Source organism: Pan paniscus, chromosome 8, assembly GCF_029289425.2.
Source record: "Pan paniscus chromosome 8, NHGRI_mPanPan1-v2.0_pri, whole genome shotgun sequence".
Taxonomy (NCBI): domain Eukaryota; kingdom Metazoa; phylum Chordata; class Mammalia; order Primates; family Hominidae; genus Pan; species Pan paniscus.
This window is the reverse complement of record NC_073257.2, coordinates 25265861-25288223: the sequence shown is the minus strand read 5'-3', so window position 1 is coordinate 25288223 and position 22363 is coordinate 25265861. Positions and strand designations below refer to the sequence as shown.

Below are 22363 nucleotides of genomic sequence, written 5' to 3'. Positions count from 1 at the left end.
TGCGATCTCGGCTCACCGCAACCTTCGCCTCCCGGGTTCAAGCGATTCTCCTGCCTCGGCTTCCTGAGTGGCTGGGACTACAGGCACGCGCCACCACACCCAGCTAATTTTTGTATTTTTGTAGAGACGGGGTTTCACCGTGTTGGCCAGGATGGTCTTGATTTCTTAACCTCGTGATCTGCCTTCCTCGGCCTCCCAAAGTGCTGGGATTACTGGCCTGAGCCACCACGCCCAGCCAGTCGTAGCTCTTTTAACCTGTCTTTTTCCCTTCTATTTCTCTTCTCCCTCTTCTATATCTGCTTACCTTCTGTTTCCCTTCACTTTCCTCTCATGATGTCTGACCACTGCTCTCTTTCTTTTATACAGTGTGTTGTGTTGCAATGGGGCTGGAATTGGCAAAGGTGCTGCGGAACTGCACCGGGAGGAGGGTTTCTGCAGCCTATGTGTCTTGAGCAAAATCGTCTCTTAGACAGGCTCGAAGCAATATATAACCCACCTCCCTGTAACCCTTTGGCTACATAATGGTTGTAAAAATCTCATGAACAGTGGCCAGCCATGTGAATCTTCATCTTCTTCCAAGATACTTCTGGGTCTGGATCCCAAAGGCCCTGACAACTGAAAGTACACAAATGCCCACCATCTGCTGCACCCACTCTACATCAGAGCAGCTGCATGCCCCCACTGGCATCAGCCCTCTTGGACGCGTGCATCGCGGGCTGCAGAGTGGCTGCAGGATGCTGCTGAGCGATGGTCTCACCTTGAGGTCTCTGTGGACGATGCCCATTCTGTGGAGATAGTACACGGCGTCCAAGACTTGGCGGATCAGAGTGCTGGCATCCTTCTCTGTATAAAACCCCTTCTCCACTATCCGGTCAAACAGCTCTCCACCGGACACCCTGGCAAAAAAGAACATATTAGAAGTTTGAAAGGATCTGTTGAATTGTGAAGGGAAAGCTTCCAATGTGAAAAAAAATCCCAAACTTTATTGCAAAAATGAATTCATCTTCAGATTGAGATGTTGCCCCCCTATTCCTCAGAGGCTATAGCCAGGAAATGTTTCCATGTCACAGCAGAGCAAATGTCTGGAACCAAGTAAAGGAAATTTAAAAAAACACAATCCACGGACCAGCCACACCTGGGTTCTGTCCAGGCCTCTGCCTCTGTTCTGCTGTGATGATGTAAAGTTTAAAAAAACCCTTCCTGAATACCAGCGTCCTCGGATACAGGAAGATGACCCTGAATAAAATGTCTCCTTTGCATGAGACAGTATCCTTAAATGACCGAGAGTCTTGTGGGCAAAACGCTGGCCTGCCAACGGGATGTCTGGGTTTTTGACCAAGTTCTGCTCCTAATATACTGGGATACGAACACCGCCTGAATCCCTGGACCTTAATGTTTTTATGTGTAAAATTAGGGGATGAATCTAGTCACCCATTTCAACAGTGAGTGGGAGCATGCCTTCGGAATGATCAGAACCTCAAAGCCACTTGTGATTTATGAAAAAGCAGGCAAGAAATCAAGACTATATTTCATTACTTTGCTTTGGTTTTAGTGATGCTGTATCCTTTTTATTAGCTTTGCATTTCAGATTGCATTTAACATTTTTAAACATTTTTCAAAATGGGACTAGGTTGGCAAGGGTCAAGAAGCCTTGTGGGGGCAACCTCTCTGGCACCTTTCAGCTCTGATATTTTATGCTGCCCTGAGTTCAACAAAATAATGGAAGTGTACGAGCCAGAATACAAACAACTCAACTAGTGTTCTCCAAATCATCTCAAATCATTAAGCCATCTTGGAAATAAATTTCAAGGGATTTATTAACACTTCGGAAAAAAAAGAAAGAAACATTTTTCAAAAACAAGATGAGACAGATTTGAAATGCTAAAATCAAAAAGCAACTTAAACAACCCTTAAAGCTTTCACAGATATAACAAAAGACAAGCCCTACACACACTCATACACAAACACACAAAGATAGGATTCATTTTCCGCAAGGCACGGCAATTTATGTGCAATAACTGATCCACTGAAACCTTCTTTTAAAAAAACTAATCAAACAACCACTGCAGCTGTAAAAGGCCTATGTGCTTGTCTCTTCCATTACCTGTAGTCATAGCAGGCAATATTGTGCTTGGATAATGTTTCATTTCCAAGGCACACTGACAATCTAGGTAAGAAAGAAAAGGTGCTCAGGAGAAATAAAAAAGCAATTCCAAGAGTGAAAAGAAATGGAAACGACTGGGAGAAACTACATTTTGATGACCGTGTTGTCTCAATGATCCGTGCTTAGGTAAGCCAAGAGCCCAAGATATTCCTCCTGACACCAACTTCTCTCCTCTCATCATTTTTCAAGAACCTTCTTCCCCCAACAAGTTTCAACATCTGAAACTTTGCAGAGCTCGAGAATGTACCACAAGAGGTAGACTGCTGTTAGGGACAAGGTGAGTCTGGGTGCCCTGGAGGCATTCACTTCTTATTTTTTCTGAGACAGGGTCTCATTCTGCAGCCCAAGCTGGAATGCAGTGGCATGATCACCGCTCTCTGCAGCCTTGACCTACAGGGCTTAAGCGATCCTCCCACCCTACCTCAGCTTCCTGAGTAGCTGGGACTACAGGTACGGGCCACCACACCTGGCTAATTTTTGTATTTTTAGTAGAGATGGAGTTTCACCATGTTGCCCAGGCTGGTCTCAAACTCCTGGGCTCAAGAGATCCTCCCGCACTGGCCTCCCAAAGTGCTGGGATTACAGGCATGAGCCACTGCATCCGGCCTGCATTCACTTAATTATTTATTCAACTATTCACTCAACATTTCCTGGGTGCCCAATACATGCCAGTGAGCATGCCCAGTGGGAGGCAATCGAGGCAGCTTTCGCTCTGAAGGCGGGACGTCTGTTACGATTATGCCCTTCCACGTAGGCCCCCTTCCAGTAGCAGCCTCCCTAACTGCTGTCTCCAGGGCTCGCTTCTCACTGTTCTGCCTGCTACTGCCTCCTCTCCTCTGCAACTGCTGGATGGCCTCTGGCAAGAACGCTTACCCCTTCCACTGCTCCCACCACCTCCTGCCCTTAGGACCCCATGATCCAAACCTGGCTGACCTGCGTCCCTCAAAACCTACGTGTCCTGCTTCCCATTCTGTCAAGGTCCTCTTTTTTCTCATTATGTGATATATAAGGTATGGACGAATTCTACCGAATGAAAAAATCTGCATAAAATATTTTCTGTCTTACAGCAGTGCCATAGGGCAGCAATGCAGTGAAAACTGAAGCATCAAAGGATAGCATGTACTGTTGCAGTCTCAATGCTCTGCACATTTAATATTCTGCTTCTTACATTTCAAACTGCACCAGGGCTCTAATTTTCTGAACACTGCTTGGAAAGAATCTGGTCTCCTTAGAAACCGAGGCACAAGGGGAAAGTTTAGAATCTTGCCAATAAAGAAATACGACAATATGATATTGTCATATATTTTTATGACTAATAAAAATATCTTAAATCTGCAAATCTCTTTGTACTTTTCAAAATTCTCCTTAAGCCTGCATTTCAAAAACCTATGGTACTGTTATGGACTGAATGTTTATGTCCCCCAGAATTTATAAGCTGAAGACTTAATTCCCAATGTGATGATGGCGTTTGGAGGTGGGGTCTTTGGGAGGTGATTAGGTTTAGATGAAGTCAAGGGGATGCAGCCGGGTGTGGTGGCTCACGCCTGTAATCCCAGCACTTTGTGAGGCCAAGGAGGGCGGATCACCTGAGGTCAGGAGCTCAAGACCAACCTGGCCAACATGGTGAAAACCAGTCTCTACAAAAATACAAAAATTAGTTGGGCATGATGGCGGGTGCCGGTACTCCCAGCTACTTGGGAGGCTGAAGCAGGAGAACTGCTTGAACTGGGGAGGCAGAGATTGCGGGGAGCCGAGATCATGCCATTGCACTCCAGCAATGGAGCAAGACTCCATCTCAAAAAAAAAAAAAAAAAAAAAAAAAGAGCAGGGCCCCCATGCTGGGATCAGTGTCCCTGTAAGAAGAAGGAGACCAGAACTCTCTCTTTACCATGTGAGGACACAAGGAGAAGGCAGCTGCCTCCAAGGCAGGAATGGAGCCCTCACTATAATCTTCCCACACTAGCACCCTGATCTCAGACGTCCAGCCTCCAGAACTGTGAGAAAATCAATTTCTGTTGTTTAACCCAATCTATATGGTATTTTGTTGTGGCAGCCAGCACTGACTTATTCATAGAGCTAGTTGTGAGGTAGACACTATCCCAGAATCACTGCTGGGGAGATAAGTTTGGCGTCATGGCAACTTCATGTCTCGTTTTCAGGCTTGCAGACCATGCTTAGGTTGGCTGTTTGGTTATTGAGCTGACTGAGAGGTTTTTTTTGAGTCAGACAACTTCTATGTCAAGCCTCCTGTGTGCATGTTTGAAAGCTCCACATCAGAAATGAAGTTCCCCAATTAAAACATGCAAAGCATCAGAATGAAGTTAGAAGGGACAGGGGTCAAGTGATTGGGGAAAAGGAGTACAATCACAGTAATATATCAATAAATTAAAATGAATAAATGAGGCCGGGCACAGTGGCGCACACCTGTAATCCCAGCACTTTGGGAGGCCGGGACGGCTGAGGCTGCAGTGAGCTATGATCGCACCACTGCACTCCAGTCTGGGTGAAGGACCAAGACCCTGTCTCAAAAAAAATAAAGTGAATGAATGGCATAATAGCTATTAGGAGGGAGGCTCAGCTTCGTAGGATGCAGATCTGGAAAGGTAAACAGGCTGGCAAAGATTAAGGAAGCAGAAGACAGAAGAGATAGTCAAAAATTCTCTACTCTTCTGAATTCCAACTTTGAGGTTTATTTACAACAGCCTGCCTCTGCACTGAACTTGGGTTTGTTCAGTTCTTTTGTTTTATTTTGAGATGGAGTCTCACTCTGTCGCCCAGGCTGGAGTGCAGTGGCATCATCTCGGCTCACTGCAAGCTCCCTGGGTTCACGCCATTCTCCTGCCTCAGCCTCCTGAGTAGCTGGGACTACAGGTGGCCACCACCACACCCGGATAATTTTTTTTGTATTTTTAGTAGAGACGGGGTTTCACCGTGTTAGCCAGGATGGTGTTGATCTTCTGACCTCGTGATCCACCCACCTCGGCCTCCCAAAGTGCTGGGATTACAGGTGTGAGCCACCGCGCCCAGCTGTGTTTGTTCAGTCTCTAATCTTCCATGCCTAAGACAGTATAATGCTATTGTATTGTGTGCAAATTTTAAATATGCAAACATGAAATCGTTTGACATAATAATCTCAGTAAAATTTCAGTATGTTTGCCAAATTTTACATGATCCCATTCCTTTCAAATTAAGAAGTTATTGTCAAAAAAGATAACATCATTTCGAAGTTGCTGGACCGAGTAAACTCAGCTCTGACGACACAGTGGTATACTGCAATGCAGTCTAATAGAGTCAGTATGCAATGTATCCCTTGTTAGTCCTTGGCCAGCCATGCTGTTGTTTACATGCATTGAAAACTTCTCCATCTTGATTTTGGTAGATATCCTGTTATCTTACAATTTACTGCTAATTGTAATTTAAAGTATTTTATGTCTCGAACAATATCAACCACACATTCATTAAAAGGGAGCACCTCTGCTAATGCTGGAAGCAGGCTCCAACAATCCATTCTATTCTAGAATGGAAGCTAGATGTAATAAAATGATATGAAGAAGGCCAAACAGTACAATGCTGTGAGAGCAGTCTGAGAAATACCAGCCATGATGCTAGGGTAATAAAAAGTAGTGGCACAGCAAATATTTGAAATTCACCTTCGAAATACCTTTGAAATTCACAAAGCCTGCCCTACGACAAGGCTAGGGGAGTGGAGAAGAGACAGGGGCATGCTGCAAGAGCTGTGAGGTCTCAATGGGCCCCAGAACAAGGCTGGTTATAAATGTGTTTTCTAAGCAGCATTTCTCTTCTTTATGTTTAGTCCTAAGGGGAAGATACTCTTGAAATCTGTAGGCTGTGATGAAGAAAGGCTGCAAACAAAGCATTTTCAATGGAGAAACCCCAAGGTCCAGAAGGCAGATATTTACATTATTATTATTATTAAAGTTTTAGGGTACATGTGCTATCTCACACCAGTTAGAATGGCGATCATTAAAAAGTCAGGAAACAACAGGTGCTGGAGAGGATGTGGAGAAATAGGAACACTTTTACACTGTTGGTGGGACTGTAAACTAGTTCAACCATTGTGGAAGTCAGTGTGGCGATTCCTCAGGGATCTAGAACTAGAAATACCATTTAACCCAGCAACCCCATTACTGGGTATATACCCAAAGGACTATAAATCATGCTGCTATAAAGACACATGCACACGTATGTTTACTGCAGCACTATTCACAATAGATATTTACATCCTTAACCTGGCTTGGAGAAAGTTAGTTTCCATCTTCTCGATCTTTTCCTCAATCAAGATCCACCTTGGCTGAACCTGAGATTCCCGTCTTCCCACAAAACGCAGCTGTCCATCATCCCACACTGGTGCCTATAATCGTCATAACTTCCGTAGGTTTGGTGCCCACCTACACACACTCCCTGCTCCTGGAGGGACCCCCTCACCCACTTCTCAGAGATTAAGTTTTCATTTCATGCAACCTCTCCCCTCAATATTTTCCTCCTTCAACAAATCCTACTTTAATAATTTTTTAAAATCTTTATTCTTAGAATTCCATTTCACAGTATCTTCCAGGCCTCAATCTGTTCAGAAATTTCCAAAATATAAACACACGCCTTTCCATCTAATAGACTGGCTATATTTAGCCACCTGTATTCGGTTACACTCTGATTCTGGGCGTTTTGCCTTCTTTATATCTGGGTGTTATGGACTGAACTGAGTACCCCTAAAATCCATGTGGCAAGGTCCTGAACCCCCAGTACACCTCAGAATCTGACTGTATTTGGAGATAGGGCCTTTAAAGAGGTAACTAAGGTTTAACGAGGTCATATGGATGGGCCCTAATCCAACAGGACTGGTGTCCTTACACAAAGAGGAAGAGACACTGGGAATTCCATGCACACAAGGAAGACCATGAAAGGACTCAGCAAGAAGACGGCCGTCTGCAAGCCAAGGAAAGAGGCCTCAAGAGAAATCAACTGACACCCTGCTGACACCCTGATCTTGCACTTCCAGCCTCCAGAACTGTGAGAAAATAAATGCCTATTGTTTAAGCCACCCAGTCTGTGGTATTCTGTTACATTAGCCCAAACAAATACACCGGGCAACATAAAGGATCTTCCATACTCAGGCAATGTGTCTTTGAATATACATTCTCTTTATATATTTTTCCCAGGTTTATTGGGGAAAACCCACCCACCATGTTGCTACTTTATTGTGCTTTGTTTCTTCACCAAATCATGGAATGATCCTGTACGGAGACAGACAATATGCTGTCTCTGTTTCCAACGGGTGTGTAGTCCAGTGTGGGAGACTGACACACACAGCCAAGTAAATCAGGGTGTGAATGGCTTTGAGGGTGGAGGGAGGCACAGTGGTGAGGGTGCTTTGGAAGACTTCAAAAGGGCACCCAGAAGGGACTCCTGGGATGGGGCAGGAGGAGGTGGATCTCAGCTGTCTTAAAAGGAGGAGCAGGCTGGGCGTGGTGGCTCACACCAGTAATCCCAGCACTTTGGGCAGCTGAGGTGGGTGAATCACCTGAGGTCAGGAGTTCAAGACCAGCCTGGACAACATGGTGAAATCCCATCTCTACTAAAAATACAAAAATTAGCCAGGTGTGGTGGCACACTCCTATAATCCCAGCTACTCGGGAGGGTGAGGCAGGAGAATCGCTTGAGCCCGGGAGGTGGAGGATGCAGTGAGCCAAGATCACACCACTGCACTCCAGCCTGGGCAACAAGAGCGAAACTCTGTCTCAAAAAAATAAGAAATAAAACTAAAAAGGAGGAGCAGTATTTAGTTAAGTGAAGAGAAGCCCAGTGGGCGGCCAAGGCCCAGTAAATGGAATTATACTGAAAAAGGGGAACCAGTGAAAGCAGCCAGAACTCACTCTTTCGGAGAATACAGGCCATGAGAGAAGGGTTAGAAATGCTGGGTGGAGAGGTGAAATAGTCTAGTGGGTGGCTGGTACAGCCACTGTTGAGTGCGTTCAGCGATGGCCCCTCTGAAGGACAGGAACAAGGCAGCCACGTGTGGTCAGGGGAAAAGCATTCCGGGCAGAAGGGTGAGGCAGCCCATTCTAAGATCCCAAGGACCACACGGGGTGGATGGTATTTGGGAAAAAAATCTCACAACTGAGAATTGTGACTTCTGCATTAATTAGATATCTCTCTATAAACTTTTAGTCTAATGAGGACTTGTAATATGAGGTTCAGTGCTATCAACCTAGCATAATATATTTCCTGAGGTGTCCTAGGTTAACGAACCAGTCACTGACATGGCATAGCCCCAGCTAGTGACCTTCTGGTTGAACACAGCCAGCACGAGCTTTGCACTAACAGATGTTCTCGAATGTATTAATTTTTGAAAATATTTTGTAATTAGCTCTTTGATAGTCACATATTGGCCTTTCCACAATTAGCTCCAGTTAGGAAGATTGTACTTGGTATGCAGTGGTGCGATCTCTGCTCACTGCAACCTCTGCCTCCCAGGTTCAAGTGATTCTCCTGCCTCAGTCTCCCGAGTATCTGGGACTACAGGCACACGCCACCATGCCCAGCTAATTTTTGTGTTTTTAGTAGAGATGGGGTTTCACCATGTTGGCCAGGATGGTCTCAATCTCTCAATCTCCTGACCTTGTGATCCGCCTGCCTCAGCCTCCCAAAGTGCTGGGATTACAGGCGTGAGCCACCATGCCCGGCCAATTGTTTTTCAATTATACTTTTTCCGATACTAAAGTCATTTGATATTCCTTGAGTACATGACAAGTGGAAGAGACAGGAGATGGCTCTGTCAAAGGCCTCAGAATATGACTTGGTTACAGACAGTTCATAAGACCAGTGGCTCCTGGGAAGGGAATTGCCAGTGGCTGTAAGCACGTCCTGGTCTCTCTTGGGTCAGTGACTCTACTAAAAACTTACGGAGAACAATTATTCAATTACATATGCTCAAGAGACTCAGAACGTGAAGACAAATTGATAGGACCCCGATTCAATGACAAGTCAGTTGTAATGACTTCCTTTGTTCAGTTGTAATGGGAGTTTATTATGTGTATGTATACATATTTTTTTATTTGGACAAATTTAAGGGGTACAAGTGCAGCTTGTTACATGGAAATACTGTAGTGGTGAAGTCTGGCTTTTAGTGTAACAATCACTCAAAGAGTGTGCCTTGTCCCCATTAGGTAATTTCTCATCCTTCATCCCCCTTCTACCCTCCCGAGTCTCAAATGACTATAATTCCACATGCTAGGTCCATATGTACACATTATTTAGTATTTATATTTGTTCTAATGTTTCTCAGCCAATGGGATCTCTACTAAAACTCTTCTAGCACAAGTGTGGGTAGGCACATGCATTTAGATAATCTGGTCAGCGCGGTGGCTCACCCCTGTAATCCCAGCACTCTGGGTGCTGTCCGCCCAGATCATCTGTGGACAGATCACCTGAAGTCAGGAGTTTGAGACCAGACTGGCCAGCATGGTGAAATCCCATCTCTACAAAAATACAAAAGTTAGCCAGGCATGATGGCGGGCGCCTGTAATCCCAGCTACTCGGGAGGCTGAGGTGGCACAAGGGCATGGCCTCATGCTGTTTCCTGTGAAACGCTCCTTTCCTCAGTAACTCTGGTCACAATAATAGAACGGAAAGCAGATGGCAGAAAAAATAATGTGGAAAGAGAACAGGAATGAGAAGTAGAACAGGAGAGACGGCAAGGTCAGGGAAGCAAGAAAGAGAAGGTGTTCCAGGAGCTGTCTGCTTGCTTAGAGAACCCCAAAACATTTTCCCGTAATGTGGATGGAAATGAATGGCACAGAAAATTCACATTTCTAAGCAATAAGCCTAACGTTCCAATGTCCCCCCAATTTCTGGCAAGCTTTTCTAAAATGTGTTAGCCTCAAGTGGACAGATTTGAGATTCAGTAACATTTTTTTTTTTTTTTTTTTTTTTTTTTGAGACGGAGTCTCGCTCTGTCGCCCAGGCTGGAGTGCAGTGGCGCGATCTCGGCTCACTGCAAGCTCCGCCTCCCGGGTTCACGCCATTCTCCTGCCTCAGCCTCCCGAGTAGCTGGGATGACAGGCGCCCGCCACCACGCCCAGCTAATTTTTTGTATTTTTAGTAGAGACGGGGTTTCACCGTGTTAGCCAGGATGATCTCCACCTCCTGACCTTGCGGATCCGTCCGCCTCGTCAGTAACTTTTTAATAGCTTTACAGGCATCACCGGCATCGGGACAAATACAGTCAACATCAAGACAAATATTAAATGTATCTTTGATGACAAAAACACTTTGATGCAAAACCAACTAGAAGCCTAAGATGTTGTCTAAGTACCAAAGGGGCCCTGGGACATACTTTCAACTAAGTGACTGTTCTTGAGTTGTGGTATTCTGGAAGAAAGTTGTCAGATTTCGTCAGCCAGGGACAGTAGCTCATGCCTGTAATCCTAGCACTTTGGGGGGCCGAAGCGCATGGATCAGCCGAGGTCAGGGGTTCGAGACCAGCCTGGCCAACATGGTGAAATCCCATCTCTACTAAAAATACCAAAAATTAGCTGGGCGTGGTGGCGGGCACCTGTAATCCCAGCTACTCGGGAGGCTGAGACAGGAGAATCGTTTGAACCCAGGAGGCGGAGGTTGTGGTGAGCTGAGATCACACCATTGCACTCCTGCCTGGGCAACAAGAGCGAAACTCCATCTCAAAAAAAAAAAGAAAAAAAGAAAATTGGCATAGTTTCTTGCATTTGGAAAAACAAAACTAAAACAAAAATCCATATACAGCAACACTTGAAAAACTCATGTAAGTGACCTTAGATAGAGATGCTTTCTTCAGTGCTACCAGAATTGTTGAACCGTCCAATTCCCTTCACCACATTCTATTTCTAGTATTCTAGCATGTGTGTGTGTGTGCATGTGTGCACGCATGTGTTTATGTTATTTGAAAATAACTATAAGCTTTGGTCAATCTGGGTCTTAAAAAATACAGCAGAGCAGCTGGGCACGGTGGCTCATGCCTGTAATCCCAGCACTTTGAGAGGCTGAGGCGGGCGGATCACGAGATCAGGAAATCAAGACCATCCTGGCTAACACGGTGAAACCCTGTCTCTACTAAAAATACAAAAAATTAGCTGGGCGTGGTGGTGGGTGCCTGTAGTCCCAGCTACTCGGGAGGCTGAGGCAGGAGAACGGCGTGAACTCGGAAGGCAGAGCTTGCAGTGAGCCGAGATTGCGCCACTGCGCTCCAGCCTGGGCGATAGCGAGACTGTTCAATGAGGGAGTCCAGAATGGACATCCCCATGATTCTATGAATGACAGTGGCTCTCAGCAGCCATGGCCACTATACCTGAGCACAAGGAATGAAGTTTCGTGGGCACAGAAGTGAGAGCCTCAAGCAAGAATCTGACTTGTTTTGATGTTTTTAGAGACAGGGTCTCGCTGTGTTGCCCAGGCTGGAGTACAGTGGCATGACCACAGCTCACTGCAGCCTTGAACTCCTGGGTTCAAGCAATCCTTCTCCCTTATCCTCGTGAGTAGCTGGGATTACAGGCATGAGCCACCATGCCTGGCTTTTTTTTTTTAATTTTTATTTTTGTAGAGACCAACTCTCACAGTGTTGCCCAGGCTGCTCTCAAATTCCCAGCCTCAAGTGACCCTCCCACTTCAGCCTCCCAAAGTGCTGGGATACAGGTGTGAGCCACTGTACCCTGACTTTTGTTTTTAAGGTTCGCCTTTCTTTGTTGCCAGTGTGTTTTTTAAAATATGCCTTTCTGCTTCACACACACTAGGATGGCTACATTTTAAAACCAAAACAGCAAAAAGGAAAATAACGAGTGTTGGCAATGAGAATGTAGAGAAAGTGGAACCTCACCCATTGCTGGTGGAAATGTAAAATGGGGCAGCCACGATGCAAAACAGTTTAACAATTTCTCAAAAAGTGAAACTATAGCATTATGGGATGACCTAGCAATTTCATTCCTTAGGTATATACCTGTGAGATCTGAAAACACACATTCATACAAAAATCAGTGTTCACAGCAGAATTGTTCATAATAGCCAAAAAGTGGAAGCAACCCAAACGTCTATCAACTGATGAATGGAAAAACAAAATATATTTACATAATCCATATACAGAATATTTTAGCCATAAAAAGAAACACAGTACTGATACAAACAACAACATGAGAAACACATTGAAAACATTATGCTAAGGGAAGGAACCAGACACAAAAGGCCACGTATTATATGATCTCATTTATATGAAATGTCCAGAAGAGGCAAATATTTTTTTTTTTTTTTAAACGGAGTCTCACTCTGTTACCCAGGCTGGAGTGCAGTGGCCGGATCTCAGCTCACTGCAACCTCTGCCTCCCAGGTTCAAGCCATTCTCCTGTTTCAGCCTCCGGAGTAGCTGGGATTACAGGCGTGTGCTACCACATCCAGCTAATTTCTGTATTTTTAGTAGAGACAGGGTTTCACCATGTTGACCAGTCTGGTCTTGAACTCCTGACCTCAGGTGATCTGCCTGCCTTGGCCTCCCAAAGTGCTGAGATTACAGGCGTGAGCCACTGCACCTGGCCCGGAACAGGCAAATCTTTAGAGAGAATGTAGATTCATGGCTGCCAGATGCTGGGAAGGAAAGAGAAATAGGGAGTGACTGCTAGTGGGTTTAGAGGTCATTTTGGGGGTGATAGGAATGTTCTGAAGTTCTGTAGTGGTGATGGTGATCCAACTCTGTGAACATACTAAAGTACTGTACTGAGTTGTACAACTTGAAAGGGTGAATTTTATGATATGTGATTTATACCTATTTTTTAAGTGCATTCTTCCCTTTTTTAATAGACCCATTATTTCATCAACAGGAGCAGAAATGTGACAAATGAAGGCAAATTTTTATACGACCTTAGAAATAGCCTAGTTTTCCCTTGTCTTTCTTTTCCGTTTTTTGTTTTTTTTTTTTTGAGACAGGGTCTTACCCTGTCACCCAGGCTGGAGGACGGTGGCACAATCTTGGCTCACTGCAACCTCTGCCTCCTGGGTTCAAGTGATTCTCCTGCCTCAGCCTCCCAAGTAGCTAAGATTACAGGTGCCTGCCACCATGCCCGGCTAATTTTTGTATTTTTTAGTAGGGATGGGGTTTCATCATGTTGGCCAGCCAGGCTGGTCTCAAACTCCTGACCTCAAGCAATCTGCCTGCCTCGGCCTCGCAAAGTGCTGGGATTACAGGCGTGAGCCACGGCGCCCAGCCTTGTCTTGGTTTCTTGTTCAATCTTCTTTGTCTTTACTCTTCCTCTTTTCTGGTGACATACCAAGATGACCTCTCATCAGAGCTATGCCTCCTTTCCCACACACCCTTCCTCTTTTAACACCTGCTGTCTTGCACATATCCATATGTGTTTAAACAGTCCCCGTCTCTGACGCGGGTTCTCCTCTTGAAGAATAAACTGGAAGAACTCTAAAGCATGGAGCTCTTTGTCAGATGTGGTATTCTTAGACGACCTCGGGGAATAAACCACTTAACACAGGGAGCTGGAGTCATTCTCTTTGGAAACAGCTTTTAGTTAGTTACATCTCCCAAGATCTTCTATGATGTGATCTCAAATAACTGTTCAATGGCACCTCACTCGCTCATATTATTCCCAGCTAAAGAGCCCTTCAAGCTAAGAACTTCACTGAGCTGAAACCTCAGCTCACGTGATTTGCTTCAAAATCTACCAGACATAATTTTAAAAAGAGAGTGTGTGTGCCATTAGGGTGATGAAAATGTTCTGAAACTGGATTCAGGTGATGGTTGCACAACTCGGCCAATTTACTGAAAATCATTCAATTGTACATTCGAAATGAGTGAATTTTATGGTACATAAATTACGCTTCTGCTGTGCGTGGTGGCTCATGCCTGTAATCCCAGCACTTTGGAAGGCCAAGGCAGGTGGATTGCCTGAGCCCAGGAGTTGGAAACCAGCCTGGACAACACGGTGAGACCCCGTCTCTACTAAAAATTTAAAAGTTAGCTGGGCGTGGTGGCGCATGCCTGTAGTCCCAGCTACTTGAGGGCTGAGGTGGAAGGATGGTTTGAGCCCAGGAGTTTGAGGCTGTGGTGAACTACGATTGCACCACTGCACTCCAGCCTGGGCAACAGAGCGAGACCCTGTCTAAAAATATATATACACCTCAAAAACGTGTTAAAACACAAAAACAAAGGGAAGCAGTGGGCGTAGGCAGAGAGAGGGCAAGATGGGCCTCGTGTGGACATTGTCCCTTCAGTGGAGGGGATGCTGCTGGGTGTGGCCTTGCTCTCCCCCTCAGGACACCCCAGATGCTGGCACTGTTGGCTGAGGCCAGCTCTTAGCTGAATCCCTCACCTTTAGCACGTGAGAGCTAAAGATCCCTCTCTAGGAGCAGCTCACATCCAGACAATGAGAGGATGTAAATGTCCATCCTCCCTCCTCGTCCCAAAGCAGGAGAAATCCCTGCAGGGCTGTCTCAGTTCCAAAGTTCTGGGATGGCTGAGGCCTTGCTGAGCCTGCTCTGTGGCCCAATTCCTTCCCTGGCCCTCTCCTGCTTCCCTCCCTTCCCGGCAGATGCGTATCCTGGGGACTCTCCGAAGAAAACCACCTGCTCCCAAACCTCTGCTTCAGAGGCTGTTTCCAGGGAAACCGACCTAAGACAGAGGCTCCTGACATATTCTCTCTACATTTGTAAATGCTGAACATGTTTCATAAGAAATAAGAAAACCAAAAAGTTCCCTGAACAGAAGCACCACAAACTCTAGGGAAAACATATCTGATGTTTCACAGACTGTAGCCAATACAAAATTTGTTGTCCATGGAAACAGAGCAAGGCAAGCCAAGTGGGCGGCCCTCGCTGTCCCTGAATCTCAGGGTCAGGAGCCTGGTTCAGCGTGGTCAGTGCCTTTCTGGCTGTCCTGTAAGGACTGCAAGATGCATTTACCCATCTGTGCAGAGGGAATTGCTGAACTTAGGTCTAACCCGGCGGTTCGTAACTGTTACAAGAGCATGTGGTCTCTGCTAAGCATGAAGAAAGGAATATGGGAAAATCTGAGAGTACTCAGGCTCTCAGAGAGGTGATGAGAAGACAGGAAAGTCTGTACCCACGTTTGAATTTAGAATCCATGCATTTCCTTCATTTAATACACTTGCACCCTCTGCTAGAAAGCCTGGAGGCAGGAGGATGATAAGATTTTGGTGATTAAATGATTTAAAGTCACAGATAGAGGAGAATTTGAGTGCATTCAACATTTTCAGTCTCTTCCATCAAAAGGATGATGTGGAAAATCCCCTTCCTTTAGGCAGTCCAGGAACCACCAATTATCTGAAATTGCCTTGCTTAAGGAAATTCCAAATCTCATTGGAAACTTCTGGTTAGCTCATGATTATTAACTCCCACTGGCACATGAGATGAATATTGGTAGTGCACTAAAAAGTCCTCAACCAAAGGGATGTGAGTGACCGCTTTTGTTATGCTAGGTTCAACTCAGTACCCAGTACTATGGAATGTGTTGTCCTATGCAAAAAAATCAAAAACAAAACAGAGATCTCCCCAAAAGAGGCACTGCCTCCCAAAATCTTGAACTGCCTCGGCTCAGCTATTTGTGTCTTGTTCAAACTCTCAGCTTCTCTAGCCTCATCAGTCCATCCTACCTGCCTTTCTGCCTACATCTCCTAGTTTCCTTTCTTTTTTTTTTTTTTTTGAGATGGAGTCTCCCTCTGTTACCCAGGCTGGACTGCAGTGGCATGATCTCAGTTCACTGTAATCTCCACCTCCCAGGTTCAAACAGTTCTCCCGTCTCAGCCTCCCGAGTAGCTGGGACTACAGGCACTTGCCACCACGTCTGGCTGATTTTTTATTTTTAGTAGAGATAAGGTTTCACCATGTTGCCCAGGCTGGTCTCAAACTCCTGCCCTCAGGTGATTCGCCTGCCTCCACCTCCCAAAGTGCTGGGATTACAGGCGTGAGCCACTGCGCCTGGCCCATCTCCCGGTTTCTGATCTTGTCTCTCTCCCTTGATGTGGCACCTCCACGAAACAGTCATTTATTTACAAAACAAGCTCTGTGCATTTCCTTCATGGGGTGGCCTCTGGGTGCCTTTCCACGCAGCTACACCAGGGGTGTCAGGGAGGGCTGCATAAACGGAGGGCAGAGGTGAGGCCCCAGGAAAAAGCTGAGCACAGACAGAAAGATTCACAGAAGGAAGGTGGAGAAATAATATCCCAGATGACGGGATGAAACAGCACACGGGAACTACTCGGTTCCTACCTCAGATACTATTTTTACAAGTTAGGAAATATATTTGGCATAAGTAATACCATCGTCCAATTCATTACTACAGTAAATCTTTGACTTTTCAAAAATATTTGTGCAACTGTACAAATTCCACTTTCTTCTCACAGGAAAGCTATTGTTGGTCTTATTTTAAGAATAAGGCAACCAGGTTACAGGAAGGAAAAATGATTCGATGGGTGGGTAGCTGAGCTGTAACAAACTGAGACCGAGAGAGCACCATACAATTAGGGGTCTTTTGAAATTTCTGATTACAAATAGTACATGCTCAGTACAGACAATATGGAATGTATACGAAGTACACGAAACTAAAATGTCATCCCAAACTCCACCACCAAAGGGCACCCGGAATTAATATTTTACCTTTATCCTCTCAATCTTTTTTTTCTAAGTTATATTGAGATCAAAGTATATATCTCAGCCGGGTGCGGTGGCTCACTCATGTAATCCCAGCATTTTGGGAGGCCGAGGCAGGTGGATCACGAGGTCAGGAGTTCGAGACCAGCCTGGCCAACATGGTGAAACACCGTCTCTACTGTAAATACATGAAAAAAAAAAAATTAGCCGGCTGTGGTGGCATGCACCTGTAATCCCAGCTACTCCGGAGGCTGAGGCAGGAAAACTGCTTAAACCCGAGAGGCGGAGGTTACAGTGAGCCAAGATGGTGCAACTGTGCTCCACAGCCTGAGCAACAGAGCAAGACTCTGTCTCGGGGGGAGAAGGGGGAAACGTATCTATCTCATTTTGTATTAACCTTTTTTCTTTTTCTGAGACAGGGTTTCTCTCTGTTGCCCAGGATGGAGTGCAGGGGCGCAATCATGGCTCACTGCAATCTCCGCCTTCTGGGCTTAAGCGATCCTCCTGCCTCAACCTCCTGAGTAGCTGAGACCACAAGTACACACCACCACGCCTGGCTAATATTTCTATTTTTTGCAGAAACGAGGTTTCCCCATGTTGTCCAACCTAGTCTCAAACTTCTCGGCTCAAGCGATCCACCACCTTCCAAAGTGCTGGGATTGCAGGTGTGAATCACTGCACCCAGCCAAACTTTTCAATTAATGTTATATTACAAATGTTTCCCAACATTCACACATACCTCATAAGGTAATTTTGAAGTTTGCATAATCTTACGTGTGGTTATAGAATAATTTTTATTTATTTATTTATTTATTTATTTAGAGACAGAGTCTTGCTCTGTTGCCCAGGCTGGAGTGCAGTGGTGCGATCTTAGCTCACTGCAGCCTCTGCTTCCTGGCTTCACGTGCTCCTCCTGCCTCAGCCTCCTGAGTAGCTGGGATTACAGGTGCGAGCCACCATGCCCGGCTAATTTTTTGCATTTTTAGTAGAGATGGGGTTTCACTGTGTTGGCCAGGATGGTCTCGATCTCCCGACCTCGTGATACGCCCGCCTCAGCCTCCCAAAGTGCTGGGATTACAGGTGTGAGCCACCGCACCTGGCCAGAATAATTTATTTTTAATGATATATTCCCTGTGGATATTTCTGTTATTATAAATAAAAATGAACAGATCAAGTTGGCATAAATATCTTTGTTTACATTTTGGATGATGCCATTCCTAGAAAAAGAATTCCAGCACTGGACAAACGACGACAGGAAAGAGCTCACGTGTCCTTCACTCCCACCAACAGTCTAACAGAGAATCCATTCGCTTTATTTTAGTCTTCATTTCTGATTAATCTATGTGACTCTTTGCATCTCTTGTTCACTAGTTACACAAGGTTAAAATGTCCTCTTATTGACAGAAATTCTTATGAGCTCTTACTATGGTATAAGGATATTAATCCTGGGGTCTATCATAATTTCTGAAATATTTTTCATAGTTTGACATTTATCTTTTAATTATATTTTCCACACATTGTCACCTACAGATGCTTTTCATTTTATTGGGTAATTAGATTTCTCCACACATTCCTTCACTATTTATTTTCTTGAGGAAGAGTCTTCGTTTCAAAGATCTTACAAATATTTCTTCCCAAAGACCTTGTGATTTAATTTTTGATTTTACACTAATGAGTATATTATTTTAAGATTTTATTAACTTATTATACATTTTGTGAATTTATGACTAGTTATTCTTTAATCCATCTAGAATTTATTTTGATGTATGGTATAGGAGTCTCATACTATACAACTGGAATATGAGTTCAATAAACTCATGTTTATTTTAGGTGCTACAACAGGCATTCTTAAGAGTATTTTATATTTACTTGTGTTTATCTTGTAGCTCACGTCCCCTTTACCCCAAAGTGAGTAAAGTGCTGTAGAATCTAGGATTTGGTCATATCACAATTATTGATAATTTTCAACGATACAAATGAACATTTCCAATACACAATGCCAAGAACAGAAGTGTTAAAGGGAAGGGATGGCAGAGCAGTGGGTAAGGTCACAGGCAGAAGTAACAGGCGACGCCAAGGAAGGTTTCAGCCGGGACCTGGGGAAAGTGGGGTGGGACTTTGCAAGTTGAGAGGACAGCAGACTCCAAAGCTCGGAGGAAAGAGGGCAGGGGTCTGGGGAATACGAGACAGCCTGTGTCACTGGGCAGTGCAGCCCGGGGTGGTCAGGAAGGGGCCTGACTAGGAAGTTCATTCTAATGATGACAGAGACACAGCACTTTGGGCAGAAATATCCCATGTTCAATTTCTGTCTAGGATGATCCTTCTGGTATGAAGCACAGGTTAGGGGAAATAATGGGGGTATGGAAACTGTCAAGAGGCTGCTGCCCCTGGCCAGCAGAAAGAGAGTCAAGGCCAGCCCAGGACAGGAACAACAGGGAGGGAAAGAAAGTGAAGACCCTGAGGAGAGACAGGTGAGAGGTCAGAGGCAGTAGCTGATGGATGGGGGCGAGGGTGGGAGGAAGGCCCAGGGATAGTGTTAGAGAGGCCGATGTGTGTCTGTCCAGCCCCCGGCCCCTGGGACTCAGGCTACGCACCCTCATGCCCTCCCCTGCAGCTGCACGCATTGAGATTGGTCAACGGATGCTCGCTGTTCTCTTGGGTCCCTAAGCTAGAATGAAGCAACCTTGGGGCAACTCGTGGCTGTGTCCAGCTCCTCCAAGGGAGCAGAAGAGGAACCAACAGGCAGAGAGGAGAAGACGGGAAAGCCAGAGAGTGATCAGGAGAGAGAAACACAGGGGCTGTTTGTCCCTGACGCAGATGCTGAGTTCTGCCAGTTCCTCATGGGTTTCTCTCACTGGCAACCAAAGGAGTCTTGACTAAATTAAACACCACGCTGGCTCTGGCGAGAGCGGCCAGGGAGATGGTGGTGCTATTCATCAAGAGAAGCAATACAGGAGGAAGAAAAAAAGTTTGGAAGCACATCGTGTCAACATATCCCAGTAAATGCATACAGCAGGCACTTCTACCTAAGCATATGAACTAGATTTCTTATTCATTTTTCATGTATTCTCTGTTGGGTTTTGTATTAAGATATTTTCCAAAATTGTAAAACACAAATCTTATTTAAGAAGTGCCAGAAAACTTTCAATGATATTATAATTTGTTTTGCACTTCTAGAAATAAATTGCTTTAAAAAAATCAATAAATTATCAGTATTACTGTTACTAGAACTCGCCGAATAGAATTATCCAGCTGAACACAATTACGATGCTTATCTAGTCAACAGTCAGAGACCTGAGCCTCTGGGGCAAGGCTACTTGGCGGTACACGTTGCTCTTATACCACTCCTTGGGGACGCCGAGGGGAAGGTGGTGGCAGGAGACAGGACACATGGGCAGGGCCATGCCATAACAGAGAACAGGAGAAGTTGAGGGGAGGCAAGAGAGGAGGAAAGTGAGCATGGTCTTCCTCACTGGGGAAGAAACTCGTAGGCTGCCTGGAGCAACCATCAGAGGCTCTCTGGAAGTCCTGCCGTTTGGCGCCATCATGGAAATTTCTGGATGAAGAAAGGCCACATTTCAAAACCTGCTGCAGATCTGGCTGTCCCCTGCATGAGCTCCCTCTGCCAGCAGGGCCTTGCAGCCAGTGCCAAGTCTCAACCAGAGGGAGCCACAGTATTCACTGGCTCAGTGCTATGTTCAAATTCCTCCATGTGCCTACAGTGGAATTTCAATCAAAATCAGCTTATCCTTCTCTTTCCTTTGCGATCTGAGTGTGGTGCCAGCCATCTCTCAACCCCACAGCAATGGAGTATCTGGAGGGCAAGGAGGGGTTACAGCTTCTTAATTTCTTATTTCTTAAAAAAAAAAAAAGGATGCTGACTGTGCCACCCCGTAACTCTTCGGGGATTAGAACCTGCCAGGCTGCCAGCTCCGTATCTCGGGCTGCTGTTCCTTGAGTCAAGGTCATGGCAGGACATTCAGCATCAGGTCTGGTACAGAGAGACGGCTGGTACCTCTAGAGGTGAGAGTGACCAGCTGCTTTTGGAGAGTCAGGTTTCTGCCATCACTGTCCCTTGGACACGGCATCAAAGGGCAGTGGCGAAGAGACCGAAGGTTTGCCCCTCCGCTTCTTGCTCCCTGAATTGAAAAAAAGATACTTTCTTTTCTTTTTTTTTTTTGAGATGGAGTCTCGCTCTGTCGCCCAGGCTGGAGTGCAGTGGCGCAATCTCGGCTCACTGCAGGCTCCGCCTCCCGGGTTCACGCCATTCTCCTGCCTCAGCCTCCCAAGTAGCTGGGACTACAGGCGCCCGCCACCACACCCGGCTAATTTTTAAATATTTTTAGTAGAGATGGGGTTTCACCGTGTTAGCCCAGGAAGGTCTTGATCTCCTGACCTCGTGATCCGCCCGCCTCGGCCTCCCAAAGTGCTGGGATTACAGGCTTGAGCCACCGTGCCCGGCCGATACTTTCCTTTCTTAAACTCACATCTGTAAAACGGGCATAATTATTCCACTTATCTCTCGAGATCATCAGGGGACTGAGGAAGACCTATGAAAAGCAGACACAGAGAAAGCACTTGACAAAGGCTAGCCATTATTATTACTATTAATATCCTATTATTCTAAGGCACTTCAGGCTAGGTAAATGCTTGGAATCACACCTCCACTGCACAAATGTGAAACAAGTATTTACCATTTTAACAAATGCTTACTGAATGTTTATTCTGTGGCAGCGACTCTTGGAGGTGTGAGGAGAGACCTGTCCAAATGCCCAAATCCACCAATAATGAGCTACTTTTTCTGCCCAACTCTGTTGCAAACAGCAGGCCTGAAAGGCAGCTTGAAAGGATGCAGACAACAAAGAAAGAGAAAGCAAATTTGATACAAGTAAGAAAAATCGGGCTAAGGAGAGGATTAAATCTAAGATGAGGAGTAGGGAGAGGTTGGTGCCCAAGGCCAGGCCATGAAGTTGTCTGGACTTGGTGGAAGCAGGTCACAAACACAGCTCTGGGATTTTTCTAGTATCAGAGTCAAAAAGGGATACAGCCAAGTCAAAGAGGTTTGTGTCTATATATATACACACACACATATATGTGTGTGTATATATATATACACACACACACATATATGTGTGTATATATATGTATATATATATACACACACATATGTGTGTGTGTGTATATATATATATATGTATATATATACATTTTTTTTTTTTTTGAGATGGAGTCTCGCTCTGTTGCCCAGGCTGGAGTGCAGTGGCGTGATCTCGGCCTCACTGCAACCTCCAGCTCCCAGGTTCAAGCGATTCTCCTGTTTCAGCCTTTTGAGTAGCTGGGACTACAGGCATGCACCAGGCTACTTTTTTTGTAGTTTTAGTACAGACAGAGTTTCACCATGTTGGCCAGGGTGGTCTCGAACTCCTGACCTCAAGTGATCCACGCGCCTCGGACTCCCCACGTGCTGGGCGTACAGGCAGGAGCCACCGCACCCGGCCTGTGTCTATAATTTAACACAAACCACTGCTCAGCGGAAGCACAAGAGAT

The 22363-nt window shown here is 45.4% G+C and overlaps 1 protein-coding gene across 6 annotated transcripts in view; it reads right to left on the bottom strand.

Moving 5' to 3' along the window:
- Window positions 1-22363, bottom strand: part of CAMK1D (calcium/calmodulin dependent protein kinase ID) — a 481509-nt gene that overhangs the window by 72628 nt on the left and 386518 nt on the right. For all 6 annotated transcript variants that reach the window (XM_034929971.4, XM_034929966.4, XM_034929970.3 and 3 more), the window contains one exon: window positions 758-896. In XM_034929971.4, coding sequence (XP_034785862.1) covers window positions 758-896 — 139 coding nt within the window. The remainder of the gene's footprint in view (window positions 1-757; window positions 897-22363) is intronic.